This window comes from Coloeus monedula, assembly GCF_965178545.1.
Source record: "Coloeus monedula genome assembly, chromosome: 3".
Taxonomy (NCBI): Eukaryota; Metazoa; Chordata; class Aves; order Passeriformes; family Corvidae; genus Coloeus; species Coloeus monedula.
In genome coordinates this window covers 102,605,229-102,628,723 of record NC_138783.1, presented here as the reverse complement: position 1 = coordinate 102,628,723, position 23,495 = coordinate 102,605,229, and the positions used below count along the sequence as shown (strand labels likewise).

At 39.1% G+C, this 23,495-nt stretch overlaps 1 protein-coding gene across 1 annotated transcript; it reads right to left on the bottom strand.

Moving 5' to 3' along the window:
• Positions 1-1,425: 1,425 nt before the first annotated feature.
• On the bottom strand, positions 1,426-23,429 carry BMX (BMX non-receptor tyrosine kinase; the record flags this gene model as incomplete). The annotated part of the gene is given in 16 exon segments (XM_082277851.1): positions 1,426-1,458; positions 1,460-1,501; positions 2,451-2,606; positions 4,394-4,505; positions 5,440-5,504; positions 7,455-7,613; positions 7,618-7,645; positions 8,324-8,328; positions 8,330-8,356; positions 8,360-8,404; positions 9,968-10,022; positions 10,801-10,860; positions 12,180-12,260; positions 14,235-14,463; positions 23,301-23,387; positions 23,390-23,429. Coding segments are annotated over 16 exon segments (1,224 nt in total).
• Between the last annotated feature and the right edge of the window lie 66 nt (positions 23,430-23,495).

The window sequence follows — 23,495 nt, the reverse complement described above, 5'->3', positions numbered from 1 at the left end:
GGCCCCCAGGCCTGCACAGATCCCAAGTCATTTGCATAACCCCAAATGCAGCTTTCCTTCAAACACACCTGCAGCTCCCCACGAAGACAAGGATGTGCTCTCCGAGCCAGCTTCCAGTGCTGGGACCAAGCAATGCAGGCAACACAGGCACGGGAGCCTCTGTCTGGCCAGAGACCTTCATTTCTTTCTCCCCTTCCCCACATGTCTGCACCCTGCATTTCTTATTCCTTAGGTTCAGGTGAGCTCAAACTAGAGCTGCAGAGGGGTCTCTTTTAGGGCTGGGCCAGCTCCATCAGGGAAAGGGCAAGCAGGCATCACTTGGACTCTTATGGGCATCATACGCTGAACTAGCTCATATATGAGAAGAGAGAAAAGGATTTATTTCAGAAATTATTTTAAAACCTCTTTATACATATTAGATCAGCATTTTGCAACTGTCAGTGTCTAAGTTTAGATCCCTCTGTTACACTTGCGTAGCTTCAGATGTATCTGGTATCTCAAGACTTGCTGAAGTTAGCACTAATTTTTGTAGTGCTGTGCACATTTGAAAGGTGGGTGCTCCTATTCAAGCACTAACATCAGAAGCCAAATTTCAGTGCCTCAGGAGTAAAATATTTGGCTAAGCAATTATATTAATAGCATTTTCATTTATCTTCAAATTTTTGCTTCTCAGGTTTTATAGAGATCAGCAAATTTACCGTTTACTGTTTCAGTGACTATAGAATTCCGCATAAAACATTATTTTCTTTATTTCTACCAGTTATTGCAGGAAGCAATAACACTCTAGTAGATGCCTCATATGTTGCTAAATTGAAAATATCCTAAATATGCAGCTTAGAATGAATTTCAAATCAAATATACGCCCTCAGGGCCAAAACTAAAGTCAATAATACTGATGAGAAAACAGATATAATATTTTACCTGTAGTAATTTCTAAGTAATTGAAAGTAAGACTATATCTATTTATGTTGCTGTCACTTGCAGTAGTTCTAAATTTGACTTTAGGTGTCAGCTTCAGGTGCTTATGAAGAAAAAACACATTCAGATGAGTTATGATAATCAGAAAACCTACCAAGCATATATTTCCCTTTTACATTTCCAGTTAAGGCCAAATAATGACAGTTTGGAGTCACTGAAGGAGTGCACATAATTGGTATATATATCTCAGTGTCTGAGAAGTCTTGAAAAAATGCTAACAAAAATTATATTCTTCTATAGTATCATTCCAAATTCTGTCACCCACAGAGTGTCACAAACTCTTTCTCCATATGCTGCTTGGTCAACCCCCTGATTAAATGAGAAGAACACTAAAATACAGAATAATAAGGGTGGCTAATGTCAGGCAGATTTTAGGTTCAGCTCTTGTATAGCAGGCAGGTGATATGGAGCCAGTATGCAGAGTCATCCATTTCTGAATCTTATTTTTCAAGCTCTGTTACCTTCTCTCAATGCCTCAAAAGAATGGTAACAGCTGATAAAACGCAGGGAGCTGTTCTGGTAGGTAAACGAAGCAAAGATGATGGGTATAGTAATTTAATTTTAAAATAATTCAGGAACTGTAATTTGCATTAGTTTTTCATGATTTTAGCTTGCAGAAATTCATAGAGTGATGTTGCTACAAATTTCTGCATGCTAAAATAAAGTTGCAGGAGGTAAATATAAATAAACTTAATTATCTATCATACATTATGATAGTTTAATCTTCTTTCTTTGCATTAATATGTCCTCTAATATAAGTCACTTTATTCGTTTTCCCGACATATTAAAAAAAGGAGAGAACATCACAGTCATTTCATGGTGTCATCAATAATGTGCAAAACTGTTGCTGGTGAGAAACAAGTAATGGTCTACAGAGAGCTGATCAAAATTTAGGTGAAGAGGAACAATAAATCAGGGTAATTTTTGGCACAGAAGATGCAGATCTCAAAACCAAATGAGCACGATCAGTGTCTGACTTAAAGCTCCTAGAAGCCTCATGGATGGGGTAACACATCCTTCTCATTGTAAGGGCGGGGTTATTTCACACAGAGTTACCCCTAAAACTGGAGTCCTCTATGTCTGTGAGAGGAAGGGCAAATGACCATGGGGAGATACCAGTAATGGTCCTGTAATCATGGAACAAATTTAGATAGTGAGTTTAGCTCAGCACACAATTTTTAAACTGTTAAAATTAGGTGAGAGAAATCTCATCCTGTATATTTTGTTGATGCTGAAGGGCATTATGTTAAATATGTGCTTCTGAAAAAAAAGGAAGCCAACCTGCCTTTGTGCCCCATTTCCTGTATTAACCATGTCCTAAACTAGATAATATAGAATGTGTTACTTACGAGCAATGGCTTTTATTAAAGGATATTTTCATTATAAGCATCAATTCAACTATCAGCAGAGACTCCCAGTGACTCCTATTACTTTGTTTTCTCCAGTTTGTATGTGCAGATGTACACACATACCTCATACCAGCAGTTGTCTGGTATCTGGTAGATGATGGTTGAAACCTGCTGTGGTCTGTAAAGTCTGTATCCTTGAGAAACTTTCTGCATATTACCATGAAGCTCACAGGGCTGCTTTCTTAAAGTGAACACCTCCCACATTAAGATATGAAATGAAAGTCAAGAAATACAAGATTAAGTCCTTTTTCATGAAACAAGATACACATGCAACATTAAACTGCTCATACTCTGAGAGTATTGTCCAAAAAAGATGACTGACAAGTGTGATTCTGTACCTGAATGTAAAATAACTCCTACTGCAGAAGTAGATGCATTTAGGTGATAAAGTTAGTTATAAAATATATTTAATGGGAACAATGTTGGGCTGAATTTTCTGCAGAATACATGCAGACATCCTCTTATGTATGTGTGTGTGCACAGAAGGAAGGAAAAACAAAATGAAAATTATAGGTATCTATGTCTTTCTAAAATAATAAGAAAATATTTACTGATTTTTCTGAGTGTGACATACACTTCTTTGGTATCAGAAAGATTTCCAAATATTTTACAGTGTCTGTTACACATATGCTTAAAAACTGGATTACACAGAAGCAATAGAAACACTGAGTAATATAATAATCAATAATTCATAATTATAGCCTTGCAAGAAACAATTTTGGTTGTAACTGAATATATGTGATAAACATGCCTACCCTAAAGAAAAAAAAAAGTGAAATATTTATTTCACAATGATATATAATATTGGCTGTAAGTTTTTTTAAAAAAGAAATTTATAGGGTGTTTGATTTCTCTCCAGCTTGAAGACTAGAGCATTGCAGTGTCACAGTGACACTAAAATGGCATCCAAATCCCAGCTTTCTGTGATGAGAACATTAAAAAAACAGGATTCTTTGTTCTCTGACATCTGCTTTTGGGATATGAATACATCAGATCTGTTCTTTAGCCCTTTAGAGGCTCATTAGTTAAAAACAATCAAACAAGAATGGACTGATCCCACCCTCCCCTTGCTTCCACAGCATCAATGGATAGTGTTAAAATGATAAAAAGATCTTCTAAGGAAAAATAAAATTTCTCATTGAAGTTAACGCCAATATTGAAGTTAATGACAGCAAAGCCTGGGGCCAGGATTTAATCAATAGGAGCAAAGAGAAAATGTATCACCACAAAATCCAACTTCTGATTTAATTGTATATATTATAAACGACTTCTAAAGGGCATGAATGAGCTGTTTTTCTGCCAGAGTTGCTAACACGGGGAGACTAGCTGAGGTTAAAGATAAGAAGCCACCCAACATTCAGAAACACTTTTATCTGCTTTATTCACTGTGGTTCAATGCCAATCTTTCATCGATTTGACAGCTGCCAAAATATTCCTGCTGGAGGAGCAGATCCAGGTAAGTGAAATTCAAGCCTGTTCACAAAACATTTTCTTTCCTTTGACACCTTTTGCAGACTTTTAGAAACACTGAGCAGACTCCAGGGATTTGGAAATCACAGCTTGAAACCACAGAAGTAGAAGTTCAAATGTTTAAAATTCCTGGTGGAAAGTGATCTGCAAACAGATACACTTTTTGCTGAGATAGAGTCCCAGCTCACAGAGACTCCCACAGCTGGGCAACACTGATTTATGGTCAAGGCAGACTAAAGATTCGACTTGATCTCCACTGCCAAAGTTTACTTAACCTTATTAAACACATATGTAGCAAATATGGAGTGGGCAGTTTCTGTTTGCCTTAAGGAAGAATCCTAGGACTAAAAAAATCCAGATAGGATAGGGCTTGTTTGCATAAAAAATATTAAAAAAGAACACAAGCTATAACTGCTTTTTATAGCCCTTCAGCATGTTCAATGTCTCACATTTCTGCTTAACAAGCTGGTGAAATCCAAATGTAATGGCATACATACATACAAATTCATATGTCAAATTCCATGCATAGGAAAGGCCCATGCATCTGACTTGCTGCTAAATTTGGTGTGATGAAAAACTTCTTGTGCTGACCACTTCACTGGAAACCTGGTTCCTAGAGAACTTATATACAGGTTATCCAGACCATACCTAAAAGGCAAGAACCAAACTTGGTTGTGAACGAGTTACAGTGAAATACTATTTACTGCTTCTTCCTTGAACATCATAAGGCTCCTAAAGAAAGCCTAGGTGGAACCTCAGATTTCCAAAGAATACCTGATAGAGACATTACCTATAATCCTGAACAGATCATTGCTATCAGTTTACTAGGGAAATGATGCAGGATCACAGAAGCACCTGTTGTCAGGCCAATCTAGCCCAGCCTTCTGCTCAAGTAGGGTTACTCCCAATATCAGAGCAGGTCAGCCATGGATCTGCATTGCTAAGTCTTAAAAACCTCTAAAGATTGCCATCTTCCTGACCAGCACGTTTCACTGTTCCACCACCCTTCAGGAGAAACAACTTCGCTTACTATCCAGCTTGAACTTCCCGAGTTGCAGCCTGTGGCCAATGTCTGCTGTTACATGACCTGGCACAGATAAGATTTCCTGGGCTCTAATAGCTTTGTAAGTGGCTATAGGGAGCATTTTGATCCCCTCTATCCCCCTCTTCTCCAGGCTAAGCAGCTCTCTCCCTCAGCCTCTTCTCAGAGACCATGCTCCATCAGCTGCTCATCCTCTCCAATTTCTCTTCATTGAGGCCACTGATTAAGATGCCTGGTCCCCAAATCAGGTGCAAATCTTGTACTCAAGGTAAACTTTGAGATTTCTTTACAAACATGACTACTGAAATCTCTCAGCTGTGATTTGCCTTTAAGCCTTAACTTTTTGAGACAGCTGAGAGACTCTATATTCTTTATTCTTATTGCATAATGACTTATGGTCATTAATGGAAAGAAAACACAAAGCGCTGTGTCACACTCCATGTCTTTACTTCCCTGAGAGCCAGCTGCAGCTGATCAATGCCAGTAAAGTGCATATACACCAACACCAGGCTTCACCAGGCTGCCAATTCTTTCACCTACCTTGTCATCCCAAGGTCAGATACTTTCACAGTAAGTTTGCCGTCAATCAACCAGTACCTAGCAGCCTTTAGTGGAGAAATGAAAAGAGATGAGTGGAAAGAACACAAAGAGGACCAAAAACCGTCAGGTGTTTCCTAAAAATTACTGTCCTTTAGCATTTCAATGAATAATTACATCTTTGATTGATGCAATTAAGTTTGAGACTGTTAGGGAATAGTAAGTCACTCTCTTGTTTCACTTTTTGACTATTGATTGAAAAAACATTCTGTAGCATTATCCCAGCTTTAAAAATAAGGAAATTGTGGATGAGAAACAAAGGTGAGAAACCCACATTCATCTGGAAAAACAGTAACAGGGCAAGAAACTAAACAATATCTTTTAAAAGGCTTCCTACTCTGGGCCCTTTTCAGTAGTCTCAGAATTTACCAAGGCATCAAAAAGTGAAAAGCATTGATTGGATTATTTGCAATGCACCACAAACAGAGTGAAAGGCAATTTAAGCAGTTTAATTTATGAGAAGTTCAGTAGAAGCCTATTTCTGCAAATGATCACTTGAGAACATTTATCTAGGGCTGTATTCTCTGTGTGCATGCTCATTAACTTCTGTGATACTGTTTGCATCTGCAGTTTTCAATCTGAAATCAAGCTCAAGTTTTATTTCTGCTTTCCCATGGTGCACAGCCAGTTTTCAGGAAACTGACTTTATATTTACAGCTTGAATTCTGCTACTTAAGGTCTCCGATATTTCTGATTTCTGAATCAGTTTGTGGTAACTGGTGAAGTATGGATGTAACAGCTTTGTTTACACATAAAGGCAATTCTTTGAAAGCATCAACAATATAACAAAAATGCTACCTGAGGGGACTGCACCCCAATTGAAAAATAAAGCAAGACTGTAACATAAATTGTTAAAAATCTTCAGTATGTTTTTGTCTAGAGTTAGAAGGCAAAATATTGCTACTGACCCTGAAGTGTAATGCACCAGAAATTTGGTTGCATTCACTATTATTAAGCCAATAAAATAACAGTTTATTTCCCCAATGAAGGACAGCATTTTTGAAAGCTAAGTTTTACATAAGCTTTAGGTACAAGACCTTGAAAGGACTGATCCCATCATCAAAACAACTTGAAATACTTGCTTGTAAACTTGCAGATAAATGCGGGGTTTTCCCACCATTAAGGCCACACTTTTGTGCTGCTAAATCCTATTTCAGGTTTTGGCTATAACACTGTAATTTTGTCAATACTGAGTCTTCTTTTGATTGTCATCAATAAAAAGTTTCAAAGTAACAAGCAGAAGAACACTCAATCCTTCTTGAAATGGAGTAATTGAAGTCTGAGATGGGACTCAGTTTCAGATGGGATCCAGTTTCAATGATTTCTTTCAGTACATTGTATTGATATTTGAAGAACAAAACTTAGAGAAATGTACAATAATTTCTATTTATTATTTCACGACTTTTTTTTTTTTTTTATTTTGGGAAACTTAATCATCCCAAACACTTTGTGCTGTACAGTGTATGCTCAAAATTATATTCCATATATTTTTTGACTGAATACTTGTCTAATGGCTGTTTGGTCAGCTACTAGGGAGTCATGGGAAGGGATCCTTCCTACCCTTTACCTTTCTGGAAGTATGTTGGATGTCTGTGCTGCGAAGCAGCACGTTAATTCCTGAGCCCAGAGCCCATGAAGGCAGGCAGCACAGTGTGCATTGCTGTAGAACTGTCAGCTCCACTCTGCAGCAGAGTGCATTAGAATGTAGAATATCCTGGATTGGAAGGGACCCACAAGGATCATGGTGGGCAGTGCTGGTTACATGTGACCATAGTGCTGCTCCTCCAGAGCTGCGTGTGCTGAGCCAGCTGGGTGTCTCTGCTCAGCAGACCACAATGCTTTCTGGGGAGAGTGCCAGCAAAGGCAGTGCAGCTGTGGCTGACCCCAGGGGTAGAACTGACCAGTGTTAGGTCATGCCCCTGCCTTCCCAGCACCACTTCTCCTGTGGGATACCTTACAAGATCTCCTTGCCTGAACTGACAGCTCTCCAGAAACAGCACCAAAACCATCCTAACAATCTTCCAGAAAGCTAAGTTGTGCTGGTGGCAGTGTATAAGTTTGGGAATTGATTCAAAGCAGTAATTTTCAGTGAGGTAGTACTTGTTCTCAGGGGTTTGTACACATGTAATGCTTAACTGTTCCTTTTTTACTAATTAAAAACATCACATAATGCAGTACATGTCAAAACCTTGCAAAGTGCCTTCCAGCCCTTGTGTTAATAGATTGGTTAGTTGTTGCATGAGCTGCAGTGCTCCAGCTGGCCAAGTAAAAAAATATGTAGTAGATGTCACCAGGAAAACTCTTACATTTGCCTCAGCCTGCTTCTGCCTCCTGAGATATGCAGTACAGGCTCCCTGGAGCCCACTGGAGGTTCCTGCAGCATATTCTAGTGAAATCTGATGGTTAGCAGTTGTCTCCCAACAGTTACATCTGGAGCAAAAGACTTTCACATTCTGCCCTTGCATTGGTTCTACATCCAATTTTTAACATCTTCCCTTCCTCCCCCTCCTTTTCCCCATCCCTTCTCCCTTCCCCTTCTTCCCATTCCAGCTCCCATTCCCATTCCCTTCCTTCTCTCTCACTCTTGAGACTACTCTATTCCCCCAGATTATGTGCCTGCTACATGTCATTGTTTAGATGAGACAGTTCTGGACCTCTGTTTCCCCATTCAGGGAGCCACTTTCATGTTCAAATTCAAAGAATGAATATGACCCGAATGTGCCCCAGGTTAATTTTTAACACAATGTAGAGATTTTGCTGTTGACCAGTCACACCAAGCCATGTGCCCATGGCACACTCATAGAAATGCTACACATTCACTGGATACTCAGCAAGGAACCTTGTTGAGTACAGACACAGTCTACATTCCTGCCTGGCTAGACAGAACCAGAAAAGCACCTTCTTTTCCCTAATTTAAAAATCCAAAACCAAACCAAACAAACAAACAACCCCCCCAAACCCCCCAATTTACAAGAAACAAGCAATGAGGTTGGGATTAATTTCAGTGAGTTCAAGGCTTTTACAGCATAATGTCCAGAAAGAAGGAGACATGACTCATCCGAACTCCTTTAAGGACTACATTAGGACAAGATGAATTATGCCTGAGAAATATTTCTTTCCACTGAAGAGAAGGTCTAGGTAAGTGGCTGTGGTATCCCACTATAAATATTTAAAATTAGATGAGTTCTACCCCAGCCCAGACATGAAGTAAGTTGTTTGCAATTTTGTTTTGTTGCAGAGATATAGATTTATAAGTGGGGAGATGAAGAGTTATTAACCTCATGTCCCCTCCAGCAGCTGTACAGTTTATAAGACCCAATCACCACCACATATAAGAGCCCTATCCACCACATTTAGTTCCTTTACATTAAGAATTAGATTGATGTATTTTCTATTGTCTAAGTATTTCTGAAATACTGAAGAAGTAAAAAGATTCTCGCTGTACTCTATCTTTGCACTATTTTTAGTCTTTATGTGGTTCTCTAATCCTAACTTTTGATATCCAACTTTACTTCTGTTAATGGTTTGCCAGTCTGGGCTGGAAATCCTGGTTTTCAGAGTTCATTTAACAGCTACACCTCTATATTGCACGGTGGAAAGAAGAAACCTAGAAGTTCATTGCTGTGAAGTTTGAAGGAAATTTCCTGTCCCCTAAAGTTAATTGGAGCCAGTGGTATCCAGCATCTTTGGGGACAGGGACATAATTTTGTCAATAATTTCCCAATCTTTTGGCCACACTTGAACTTCATTCTGAACCTCTTGTGCAGGTCTAAGGGAAAGGACAGTGAGCCAAGGCTCCCAAAGGATTGTGTTCCATCAAAGGAGTTGGTGGCTGAGTACCATCAAGACTGAGTGAGAGCAAGTAGCAAGCCACAAGAAGAAAACATGATTACACAGCACATCCAAGAGGAAAGCATGGATGAGGCTGTGTCTCTTCCAGAAAGAGACATGGACAAGTATTTGTGCAGTCATCTCCTTGTGCACCTGACTAGTCCTGTGATGTTGTCCATCCTTGCTCCGAGTCAGCTGCATCCAGTCCACACTCAGTGAGCACAGTGCTGAGTTTGCTCAGGGAGTGTTCTTGTCCGGGTGAGCTGCTTTTACTCCACGTTTGTATATCGTAAAACCACCTCAGAGGATTCCTCTAGACTGACCTGCAGGAAAAGCCACACTGCAGCAAACAACACAGGACTAGAGGCGATAACTAAAAAACAGAGCTTGATGGGAAATGCACTCAGTGTGACTTTGTTCTAAGACTATTTTAGAGGTGCAAAATTTGTTCATTTATGTAGGAGAGGCATTCTTGGAAATATTACTATCAATACCAAGTCAGCACAAGAATTTCTAACTTACAATACTACAGCTATTTGAAGAGCATCAGCATCCTCTAGCTACACAGCAGAGCAAGGACAACAGACACAGAAACCGTTCTGTGGTTGTTCATAGAGAAGCAATAAAGGATTTGTAGGACCTTCTGACAGGGCAGCTGCTCAGACTGGGCATGGGAGATATTACCTGCATACCAACTACAAAGAGAAATATTTGGCTTATTATTCTCAGGATGGTTTCTGAATAAAGTCCAGCAGACACACAAAAAAATACCAGACATTATAAATATTTTCAAAACTGCTTTTAAAAGTCAGAGGGTAGATCTGGGACTTGTCCTGCATATGTGGTTATTTGCCATGAGATTACAGGGAAACCATTAGTTCCCATCTGCTTCCCCTCATGAGCGGCTTGCCTTGCCCTAAATGTCTGGGTCCATTCTGTGACATTGACTTTTTACAGTAACTGCTTAGAGGAGGATCCTGCTGCCCTCAAGTTCTGCCAGGAGCTCTATCAGAAGCAGTTTGCTCTGTCTCCTGCAGACCATGACACAGTCTTAAACTTGGGAGGTACACAGCTCTCCTCTAACCTTATTTTTATTATGTAACCTTCTGGTTACATAATATTTAAGTAAACTAAATAAACTGAGAGTTTCCAAATGGGAGAAACAATCCCCAGTCAGATCAGTTCGGGGAGCCCCAATGAAGTCTTTAATAGCAGTTCCCTTTCACGTAGCATCATTTTGGTATACAAGACTCATTTGTCTAAATGACTTTTTCTTTCCCTGAAAACAAATACCTTCATGCCTTCAGAGGTCTGCAGGCAGTTGCTGATGACAATATCTATAATTATTATCATTATTAGCACAGCCATACACAGGATACCATTGCTGTATGTATAGTGAACATGTAAAGTGGAAATGCAAGCTCTGCCCAAAGAATATTCTGGTTCTCCTGAAGATGGGTTCTGTCAACTCACTCATGCTTAGCAATGCTCTGTTCTTCTGCCAATGTTAGTTCGCTGACACAGGAGTTTCCCCTGCAATGAAAATACAATATGCTAAAATTGTGAAAAACTTCCAGCCTTTCAATACTTAAAAGGGCTTGCCAGAAAGATGGAGACAGGCTTTGTACTAAGGCCTGTAGTAACGAGGCAAGGAGTAATGGTGTTAAACAGAATGAGGGTAAATTTGGACTGGACATAAGGAAGATACTTTTCATGAGGAGGGGGGTGAGATGCTGGAACTGTTTGCCCAGAGAAGTTGTGAATGCCCCATCCCTGGAAGTGTTTGAAATCATGTTAGATGGGGCTTTGAGCAACCTGATCTAGTGAAAAACATCCTTCTCCATGGCAGGGACTAGATGGTGTTTAAAGGTCCCTTCCAACACAAACCATTATAAGATTCAATGACTCTATGAAAAACTCCTTTCTTGGGTTGAAAGCAATGCTATGTATATTTTTTTCTTGAGTAGTTATGCCATGGTCTAAGATGATGATTTTTAAAAATTGACACATATAATTGTCTGGATTTTTTTATCACTTGGTGAACACTCAAACAGCCTTTCTCCTCCACTGTGCAGTATGTTAGAAAACCAAATATTCTCAGTGCATGCTGTAACAGGCAGTGACATTACATATCCCTTTAGTGACCTTATGAGGAGATTGCATCTACCTTTTCAGAGACTACATGGAAGCTTTCCAAAATTGCACAACCTTAGACTTTCCAAACAAATGTTCTTAGCATGACAGATGACAGGAGTTCATGTGACAAAGAAAGAGGCCTCTAAAATAACCTCTTGTTCAGAAACAATAAAGATTCTTTTTTATGGTTCCTTTCACAGGATACTAGAAGAGTAGATTTTTCAAGGAAATCTCTGAATTTTGTCCAGTATAGTTTATTATGAGACAATCTATTCCGTTTCATTCAAATAGTTTGGCATACATCTAATGCTTAAAATGTTATGTTGTCTTACTAAAAAGGGAAAGATGGATCTGATGTATCACTTTGACAGATCTGGACTCCCTTTATCCTGCACTGGACTACTCACATACATACATACAAAAGCACAGGAGTGCTAGGAAGGCAGATTTAATGTTGAAATAAGAGTACAAAGATCGAAATCCCAGCATCATTGAAGTCAGTGACAAAACCCTACTGATTTAAATGAAACCAGGATGGTTTTTGTATTAATGTGTGAGTCAAGATAAATTTTTTCTGATTCTAAGCATTTCAAGAAACTTTATGCTTAATACTCAGAAGATTATTTAAAAAGAAATATATTCCAGAAATATTGCCTCATCTTTACTAGACTGGTGTGGAAAACACTTAAGCAGTAGATGGCTGCATATTGATTAACCTTGGCTTATCATCATTCCAAGGCAGCTTTCTCAAGTAAGTACTTGGTACAAATCCTTCATTCCCACAAGATAAACAGTTCCTGGTTTAAATAGCATACATGACTGCACCTTAGATTGGCCACTTAGAACAGCAAAAGGAATTAATCAAAGACCCACTTTTTAGAACGCCACTAACAGAAATGCTCATGCTTAAAACATTTCTGCTTTTATTTGCCATGCATGAAAATACAGAAGCAATTTATTGTAGAAAATTGCATTTCAGTGAAGAACTCTTTTTGCTAGACATTGAAATGGTTTCTTCCTCCGTGGTTGTTTTCATTGAGTGGGAGGTTGGAGCAGCCATTCAAGGATGTCCTCGTGTGCCATCTCAGGCACTGTGATGGACACCAGTGACTAATGGCTGCCTGAAAACTAGCCAAGGCTGATCATGAAAAGCCAGTAGATAGGCTCAGCACTCTTCCCTGTACAATGCCAGATGAAACTGAGAAGCTAAGTGAATATGGACAGCTGAGCTACCACTCAGAGGAGCTGGCATGATGGATCTACGTTACAGGGGCCAGCAAGCATCCTTAGGTTTAAGGTGGTGGATTGGATGTCGCACCCATCAGAAAAATAACTGTGGGGAATAAATTGTATATTTGAATATAGGTGGACATGGGTGGGAAGAGTTCTTTTGACACAGATCTCAGTAGCACAAGAAAACTGGTCATTCATAAAAACAGGTGAAACAGGTAAGTCCTGATGTTTGTTCTTCCTACATTCAAGAAATCAAGATCTTCATTCTTTTTTTTCAAGCAGAATTTAAAGGTTTTGTTACGGTGCATAAGTGACTTTGCCTTATGCAATCAAGACTGCAAAAGCCTCAGTTTTTCAACCCAAAGGAAAAAAACTGTAAATGTGCTTCCTTTTTCTGAATGCCTCTCTGCTCCTTCATCCATCTTAGAGCCCTCTATTCAGGCTCCATAAGTAAAGCTGCCTGTATCATATATTTTTACATAACCCTAAATGAAGATGTTTAGGAGCGTATCTCAGATTACCAATTTATCATTTTCTTTGAGTTCCCAGGGTCATGTGCTGCTTTCTTCATCCACAACTGTATGCAATCTTGTTAGTTATGAAGTGCAGACACTTTACCTCAAGTTTAAGTGGCTTTATTTGTTGGTTTTCTTGTAATTGTAAACTTAATCAGGGAATTATGACTAGATCAAATAATTTCAGTCTGTTCCAAAGCAATTTGGGGATCCCCTAGCTCAAAAATTCTTCCCTTCCACATTTCTGTCAAGTACATAAAATTAAACTCAGCTAGTATCCATCCAGGCAACTCCTGTTTGTTGTACTGCCTTGGTCTCCAGTGAACTCCTGAAGCTGTTTCTCATTTAAAAACTTGGAAAATGTACTCTTTTCTGCCCTTGATGGATATTAATGAAAAAATCTTATTTTAATTTGCTGAAGGGAATTTCTCCATTTGTGAACCTCAAAAAGAAAAATTAAACCATTTTTAATGGCCATTTTTAATGGCAGGATAGGGATGCCCTGTCTTTGGGGAAAAGTATTGCTAAAGCTGAGTTGAGACTGAAGTCACACAGGATTCATGCCTCAGCAGTTCTCACTGGCCTCCCATGCTGTCTCTACTACTGCAGTTGTAATGGTGCTAATCTAAAACTGGTTTGCACACAAACAGGAGGCAACATTTGTTAGGAAAGATTTTATGTTTTTATTCATGTAAATTAAATAGTTGGAAAAAATGTGTACACACAGGTTCTGTGTACACAAGTCCTTCTTTAGGCACATATAAAAAATAAGGCCACTGGATACTATCTTAACTATTGCACTAGGCAGTGGCTGCTGTAAGTTTTATTCAACCTGCCTGCCATGGATGGTAATGAAAATGGAGTTGTACAGAAGACAATTCTAGAGCAATGTTTAAATCTACTGAGGTAATTCTAACATAGATCCTGAAAGGTGCCAGGGCTGTCTGCAGTCTTGTCTTTGAAGATGAGGTATGAGGAAGACTTTGGTCATGGAAAAAAAAGCATTCTGCAGGGCATACTTACCCTTCCAAATCCCTTACTGTCCACCAGTCAGAGTGATTTTCTTGTGATACACAGTATTTATTGCTTCTGACAAGCTGGATAGCTGAATTTCCTCTGTGTTCATGGTTGCATTGAGCCACAGCCATATTCAGGGCTGACTTGTCTGGTGGCAGCCCCTGGGGCAGGACAGGCTTCTGTGCTTCAGATTTTGAAGACAGAGAAAAGAAATGATAAGGCGATGCTGCACAGGCTGCAATAAGAATTAACAAATGACATGAATATGATCACTTATATCTTCAACATACATAATGAATAATCAAATTAATCAAAGTTCAGAAGATTGGGACAGGCATGCAGCTTTTTCCTTTATCTATTTAGAATGGATGAGGAAAGCAGCCCAGGTGCTGTTGTCCACATGTGAGAGACAGGCGAGTACAGAACAAAATTCCATGATGATGACACCAGAAGCAATTAACCTTGAGTGAAGACTGACACTGCTGTAATAGGAAGCTCTCACTACCAGAATTACAGGATAGACCTGATTTGTGTCACAATCCTGCCACCTCTCTGAACTGTTGCAGTTCCTGCACTCCGGACACCACTTGACCAAGCTGTGCTTTACTATAACTAACTGTGATGGGGTACTGTTGTATCGAAAGATCCCATCAGAGTATTTTAAAAATAACTTGGGGGGGTTTTTTAATGGCTTTTGATCAATAGTAACGTTATCATCAAACACAACAAGCATTGATCAACTGTGTATTGCTAATCACTGAAAGCCAAAAGCTGTGCTAATTCTAAATCACTCCCTTTCCTTTGCAGGCATTTCTGAGGTTTCTCTGCCAAGCATGTTGGATATAAGGAATCTCACTCCTTGGTGCCTAACTTTCCCTGGGCAGAGTTGAATGTAATTGGTATGTAACTATGGGATTCATCTCACAAGGTTTTGACCCATGTCTTCACATGAAATATGTCATCCTGCAGAAGTGTCTACCTTTCATTAGGGGCAGTTCAGGATATCTGTGCAAATGACTTGGACGAGAAGCCTGGCATTAAAGTTAGGTGACATCCATCAAATCACGGGCAAAAGCCTATCTAAAATGAAGGCACTGAAATGCATTTAGAAATCAGGGAAATGTCAGACATCACAATGCTTTAATTAAGAGCAGAGAAAACTACACTTGAAACCCTGACAGCTAAGGATGAGAGAAAATAAGAATGACTTAGGAGAAAAGGCTGCAAATGCCACCTATTTATTTATTTATCACTAAAAACCACTGTAATGCATTGTCAGGAAATAATGCCAAGTGTCTTTCAGCAGGCTGTGATTCCTTTAAATCAAGTCCAAGTGTCCATGGCATTCTATGTATTCTATTTATTGACATTTCTTAATTTAAACAAGAAGAAAACACAGAACCTGATTGAATCCACTGAGCCAGAAGACACACATAAACTCTTCTGCAAACAAAAAATCTCAATCTCATCACACCAAGCTCCAACGAGATACTCATTCTTTACAGAGGTATCAGTCACAGAAGAGTCCTCTTCTCTTGACTAGAAGTAGACCTGTTACTCATCACGTAATGCTACTTGGTGGTCCCTGTTGGTCATATTTGACTTTGGTGGAAAGGACCTTATAGCGGAGGGCCTGAGTTAGGCAGGACTCAAATCTTGGAGTGCCTTTGTGGCTTTGGGGAATAATGACAGAACTAGAGTTGCCTGCAGTTGTCAGAAAGATGGGAAAAAATATAGTCCAGAGATTAAACTGTTGTCTCTTTAGAGCACCTAGAGATGTTAGAGCAAATTGATACTCAGTAATCATATTTATGAGCTGATGTGCACCTCTGACATTAGGCCTTTGTAATTTTTGAGAGTTTTAAAGATTAAATTGCTCTTTCATTTCCTGTGAGGTGTTTTTTGGACATGATCAGAGTGTCATCCTCTAATGGAACTTTCATCTTCTTGTGTGAGCAGAAGAAACTAGAAAGCATTGGGAAAAGTAAATGGTGTATAGAATTATTATAATGGAAATTAATTTTTCTTTGTCCAACCTGCCAGGGAAAAGAACAGTCCAAGATGAACACATCTGTGTTTCACTGCTGGATGTATATTTGACTGTTGCAATATTCTGGACAGACTTCTTGTGTAGTCTGGTAGAGGTTAATGTCCTGTTTTGTGTCCATATATACAGCTTTCCATGTCCAACACTGGCTGAAAGTCCCAGAGCATTTCCTGAGTAACTGAGTGGATCCTATTCTTTCCTTTATGCTTGCAGTGGTATTATTGTGGTTTTCATAATGATGACTGTGCCACAGCCATCTAGAGAGGGCCACTGGTGACAGTCTGAGATTCAGCTCTGGTGTGCACGAGGAATGATTAATATCTGCAGAACTGCATAGCTATTACACATCCGGGAGCATGTGCTGGATCACTTCAGGTGCCATAAGGCTTGTCCAATATGTAACAATGAGAGGATATGTGTGTTCACTCACTGAACTTCATCTGCTCTACCAGAGTCTTGGTCTGACCTACATGAACCATTGTCCATTGCAAAGACAGTGGATGCCAGGCACCAGTAGAGGTGAAAGTGTTTCTCAGGTAGGAAGCTCCTGCTTCCTGTGGTTATCAAAGCACAGAGGAAGTGCCCTCTGGCTCCCATGAAGGGACCTTTTGTTCCCAATATTCTTTGTCATGGCATCACTCTGCAGGCTCCAGCTCCTCTGTAGCAGATGAGAGGTATAATGCTGAACTGATGAAAGAAACGGAGGCATCAAAGGTGCAGGATGCGAGTGTGCAAAAGTAATGCCTTATACAAAAGTGACACCTCGGGTCAGTTGGGAAGAAAGCAAGGGAGAAAGCCTTGCAGATGCTGGAGAGGTGAGGGACATGAACTGAGAGGGAGGCAGACAGAAGGCCAGGGGGATGGTGACACCTCTGAAGATCAAACTGAAGGGATGAAAGGACAAAGTAAAAATGTGCTGAGAGCTTACAGAAGTAGCTTTGTGACTAAATATAGACTGTTCCTCACTATGAGAAGTCAGTATTAGCCTTCTAAACCTGATTATATCATATGGCTTGGGAAAATGTAGTCAATTTGTTCTATCCAGATGTGGTAATTATTACAGCTTCATTTACTGACCCTGTTTCAGAAGTACCCATCAGAAAACTGTCACGTCCCTGCTTTTTAAACTTCACTTTAAAAATATCTTCTCTGAACTCAAACAGATAGTAGAAAGGAATCATAAAGACTTAGCAGAACCCAGAATGTTCAGAAGCAGATTTGCATGACTGATGATCTCTTCAGACAGACAAAGCATCTCCTGATGGAACCCAGGCATAACAGACCATGATATTCAAAACAGGCTATGCTGCTACATGTTCACAATGCTATTGCTTTCAAGTCTCACTATCAGAAAAAAAAAGTCAAAAGCTTCTTTGTTCATAGCTTCTCTCTAGGGCTTTATTATTATTTCTTCTCGAAGCTCCATTTTACAGCTCTTGTGATTTTTATCTTCTGTCTCTTGACAATCTATGTGTTTCTTAAAGCCCTGGCTTTTCATATCAACTGCACAAATAAAAATTCCAGCTTTTCTTTCTTTTTTCTTTAAGTTACTTTCTGATAATAGAGAGAAACTAGGAAATAGACACAGATCTAAATATACAGGAAAGAAAACAAATTTTTAAAAGTGCAGGAAATACAGATTTAAAAATCCTGTGATTCGAAACATAATCCATTTAAATTTGTCAGAGGGTGTGTAACCATCAGTCAGACCCTACTGTTAGTCCTTTTATTTAAGAGATAAACACATCATAACTTAAGCCACTTTAGTCTCTTCTCTTGTCATCATTACCTCCTTCCCACCTATGAATGTCAATAATTAAGTTGAGCAGTAAAAGTTGAGCAGTAAAACTAAGGTCAAAGATATCACTATTGCTGTAGCATTTATTGAGGAGGAGATAGATGAGGAAATAAACAGAGGAAAAAATCTTCAAATTTACTTTCAGTCTTAACTCTGTCAGCTCTTGACCTTTTTGATCAAGCAACTTTGTGCTGGAGGACTCAGGTCGAATTGAGCTCAAGCAGTACTTTTTGGCATCCTGGTGTCCTGTTTGTCTCTGGGTCTGTGAAATCCTGCCTGTTTAAGACAGACAGCACAGCCCAGCAAGTGCTGCTGGGACGCCACACTTTTGGGTTTCTGTCTGATATAAAGTCTAGCTAAAGGCAAGAGCATGTAAAGAGCTCAGATGCACCTCCCAGTTCATTAATTTAGAGGCTGCCTCTGTAAAGTTGGGCTAAACTGGCATTCCTAAGCAGGCATCTGTACCCATGACCCAAGTCCAGAAGAGCACAGCTTGGGACTGCCTGAGAGAAGTGCAGTTCATCACCACTTCTCACCCTGCAGGGCAGGTATAGCAGGTATAGCATAGGCACAATGCTTGCCCTGCACTGTTTTCACTGAGGAGGGTGGTGGAGAGGACATTTTGGGATCTCTAGGAATGGGGATCTCCTACATACCAGAGAGCTAATTTTGATGGTGTACCCTGATCCCTCTGGAAATAAGCCTTTTACTTAATAGACATTTCTACAATGACTGTAGCCAGTATTGCTACCAGCATTGGCCATCTTGGCCAGCTGGGCACACAATGGCTCATGTTCTGCTGGCTTCAACCTTGTTGAAGTTTTTTTCATTGATTCTTTTAGTCTATGAATCAGTGATTAAGAAATACTGCCTTCAATTGCCCAATGGTCACAAGCTGGAGGCAGTTTGGAGCCATCCCTGCAGAGACCATCTCCCTGTGCTCCACACATCTCTGTTAGCAACACCAGAAACTTATTTAGGAACAAATTTAGAGTACATTTAGGAACACAGAGTACAGCACATTAACATGCATGCATTATTATCTGACATAACTGAAGTGTTCAATATGCAAAAATTATCTTTCTAGTTCTCTTGGCTAAGCCATCCATGACTGGTAATGGGGTGTTTACTTGCCCTTGCAGCTGACTGGGGGTTTCATGGCCTTATTTGCTGTTGTAACAAGTGACTTTGAAGCTACATGAAGCTCTTCAAACTACTGTCACAAATCAGTTGACAACTCTGTACATTTTTAAGTATTCCATAATGATGAAACCTGTGGAAATAGTAGATAAGCCAGTATCATTAATTTCAATTTTCAAAATTGATACAGGCAGTCTCACAATCATAAATCAAGTTCCTAACTGCTTTCAATTACATTTTTGGATTAACTTTTCATTTTGGGTTCATACTTTTTTATTTTTGACTGTAAAAGCTTAAGACAAATTAATCTACAGTCTTCTGCAATTTCAAATAATCACAGTTTAAAAGTCTGTAGCCCAAATATCCATAAACTGCTATTCTTTATACCAAACATGGTCTTTTACTGTTTAACATGTACACAGACATGAGAGAATTCTCTTCTGAAAATGTGACACCTAGGGGGGTACTGTTGTACAAATGTTCCTCTCTCAGTCTATACAGATAAAACCTAAAATCCTGAAATAACTGCAATTAAATTGTACAAAAAATATGTCAGAAAATCATGTTAAAATAAATTATGCAAATGAAATCACATTGTTTAGAAAAAGAGATATTAATGCAAGAGTTTAGCTTCTAAAACTGTATTGTTTTACGCTTACCCATGCACTCTCTTTTGCTCAATTTCTATTGCTCCTACCCATCCAACTTATGGGACATCATGACTAGAAGGGTCTTACAGCCAAAGATTAGAATTTAACTAGAGGTATTAAGAATAAAGACAAAAAAACCCCATCTGGTTTATTCAGTAGGTAAAAATGTCACAAACTTTTTGATCAAACATGGCAGATATAATTTAGTGTTTTATTTCCCCTGCTTGTACTAAAAGCTACATTGTATAGCAGTTATGATGTTGAGAAAAGCTTAACACACACATGAAATGGTATAAATTCAAATATTATAAGAGTGTACTGTTTTAGTCAAAGTGTCCTAAGGACAGTTGCAGAAACAAAGGATGGCATCAAATATTTCTGGATATTCCCATCATCTGTGTACAGAAAGCTTTATAATCCACATGTAAACTCTTTCTTTCCACTTCAGTTTTTCCACATTCATCCTCCAGCTTCTGGCTCGTGTTACACAAAGCCAGACCAAATGCTCATCAAGTCCAGGAACCAGGCAGCATCCAGTAACAAGTACTGAGGAAAAAGACATGCTCAAGGCAGCTGTACAGTACCAGAGAATCCTGATCCAAAGGTGGTGCAGTTATACCTAATACCCCTTGAGCGGTATATTTCTTCTGTGAATTCATTGTTACCTTTTTAAGCAAATAACTAGGATCTATAATATCCTTCAGTAAGTAGTCCTACAGCTTAACTACTACTAACAAAATAAGCAATCAGCTTGTTTGACTTGTTTTCAGCCTATCTTCCTTCAATGCCTACCTGATAATTACTAACATCTGCTTGGCTTTTTAGATTATGTTTAGTACTGGGCTGTCTCTGTGTGTGTCCGTATTAGGTCAGGGTTTCATTTCCCTTGTGTACATTGCTTTTCAGTCATCTGTACAGAATTTCAAATGCCACTTTACTGCTTTTGTATGTTAGCCCAAAGAGCTCTTGTTAAATGTTTACTCCCACTGGTGAGTACACACATATTGATCAATGTGCTTCCTGTCTCCTTATGCAGTGAAATGGTGGAGCCCTGTGAGCTTTTCTCTTTAACATGTTATCCATCCAATCTATTAGTCATTGTCAAGCCTCTCCTTTGACATCTGTTCAGCTCACAACATCTTTCTTCAATTACAGTCACCAGAACTAGACACAATATTCTCTTGGTGATCACAGCAGTGTCAAAACATGTCGAGTGCTTTTACTCAATATGTGCCTGCTTCCATGTCCAAGGATGCCATTAGCTCCTTTGGCCACAGCATCACAGCAGGAATTTATGTTCAGCTATCACGATCCCAAAGTGTCTTAGAAACACTGTTTTCCCAGTGCCCCATCCTGAAACTATAGCACACACTTTTCCCTACTGAACTGAATTATGTACTCTGACAGAAATACGCTAATTCAACGTAAATGTGTCATTTGGTGCCACAACACTGAGGGCGGGAGAAGGAAAAAGAAAGCTTGGAATGACACCTAGGATCAACCAGGCAGTTAAATGTTATGTTTCTGTCATGGGCTTGCTCTTGGGCAAGGCAATTATTGCAAGGTCATGAATTAATGCACTGTTCAGTAACTCTAGCAGCCTGCTGCTCATGGTGGGGCAGTCTGTCACTGGCACTCCAGCAGGGAATCTGTGACCATTTCTCACATCTGCTTGTCCCACTGCCCACAGAACTGGGATTGATGGAGGCTCCTGGAGGAATCTGGGTTGGGCATCTGAAATTGATGAAAGGCAACAGATTCGAAGTTATACTTTTCTCATGACATTAAGTTTTTGAACAAATGTGCTTTGTGCAGCTGCATCTCCTGATACAAGGCACAGCCTTGGATTTCATGAATGTGGAACACTTGTATGGCAGTCAGGCAGTCAGGGGGCAGATCCTGCTCTGGCATTGAGGCCAAAAGAGAGGAGTGGAATTAGACAGAGAGAATTAAAAGAAGAACTTTATGTACTTAATTCTGCTTTAAAATAAATGATAATCACACAGATATATTCCAGGTAAAATTAAAGCAAGTATCTGATAGATTTGTGAACATGAAAGAAACAAGACTTGATCTAAATTCCATGACAGTCAATTAAAATATTTCAGGAAAGTTGCAGCTTCAGTAATAGGGACTGGTTCTTTCCTTGCTGTAAATATCTTAGAATTACAGATGTGTTTAAGTTGGAAAAGAGCTTTAAAATCACTGTATCCAACCATAAAGTATCGGTATCAGTAACTCTCAGCAATATCAGGTTAGGACAGGGACAGAAAGTGTAACCTTAGGATAATGGGCATATTTCACAAGAAACATAAATGAAACAAATTTCATGGCTAACCTGAAAAGAATATTGTCTTGCAGAAGGCATTATTTCCTCAAGATTCACTATCTTAACAAATTTGATTTTCTCAATCCTAATTGACCCCCCTTCACTTTCTTTCTTCCTAAGAGAGAAAAAGCCACAGCAGATTGTAAACTAAAGTTAACACAATATGAAGTATTCTAGTTGGATGATTTTGTATAATGTTGTGCTTCAAGATGTATAAGCCATAGCTTCAGGTTTGTCAAATTTTAAGAGAAAGGTAGTAAAAAATCTCCTTGATGCCCTACCTGCATCTAATATACAGATCAAATTTCTTCCTAAGTCAGTTACAAGGTTTACAAGACTCAGCCCTACATCAGAGAAAGCATCTGCTTCAGCTGCAGGAGTACGGGGCAGAAGGGGGGAATAGGACAGAAAAAAGGAGGAATTAAGGGGAAAACACCTCAATTGCAGGCCCAAAGCCTACCTGTGGCATTGATAATTTTGGTAAGGTAACGGAGTTTATTCTCAATGAGCTTCCCTGCAGTTTTGTAATGGGATGTAACTCACAGCAGGAGTTCAAATGTATGAAAAGGAGCAAAAAAATGAAAATGAGTTGCCTGGAACATATATTCCCAATGGGAGATCTTTTGAGTGAAAGGCCACCCTTTTGTGATATATAGTCATTCCTTAGGAAAGAAGGACAGTTTAACCATCTGCTTTGTGCAGCTGAGGGATGAGATTCTGCACTAATTACGTCTCATACAGGTAAATTCTGAAGCCAGTTATTTACATCAGTTGAGAGCAAAGCCTCAACAAGGAAAACATCCCTATCCAAGGCAGTGTGTAAACATATGTCAATGTTAATTACTTGCTGAAGTCCCCCTTGGAAGGACACAAACAGATGCTCAAAGGTAAGCACAACTGTAGGGGTTGTTTTGAATATAAACACTCTTAAGCCTGCACATAAGTGTTTTCCTGAAATGAAACTAAGATTTGATACCCTATAATTCAACTCAAAACAAAGTGCAGCTGTTTTTCTAACACATAATATCTAATCAAGTTTCAAAGAAGAAAATGAGAGTGGCACTGGAAAATCTTAAAATAGCTTATTTTAAAAATATGTTTCATATGCCTTTGTCATATTCATAATCAGAAGTGTTTGATTTTGTCAGAACAAAGAACCTTTTCTTGTAATTAATTGGTGATCTTTTTCTTGTTATGACTCCTTTAAAAGTTCTTCTAGAATTGTTTTCTTCTCCATTATATTTCCCTAAAGTAACATCACAATTACTTTTATTGCCATTATTAATTAACACTGTTCATTACT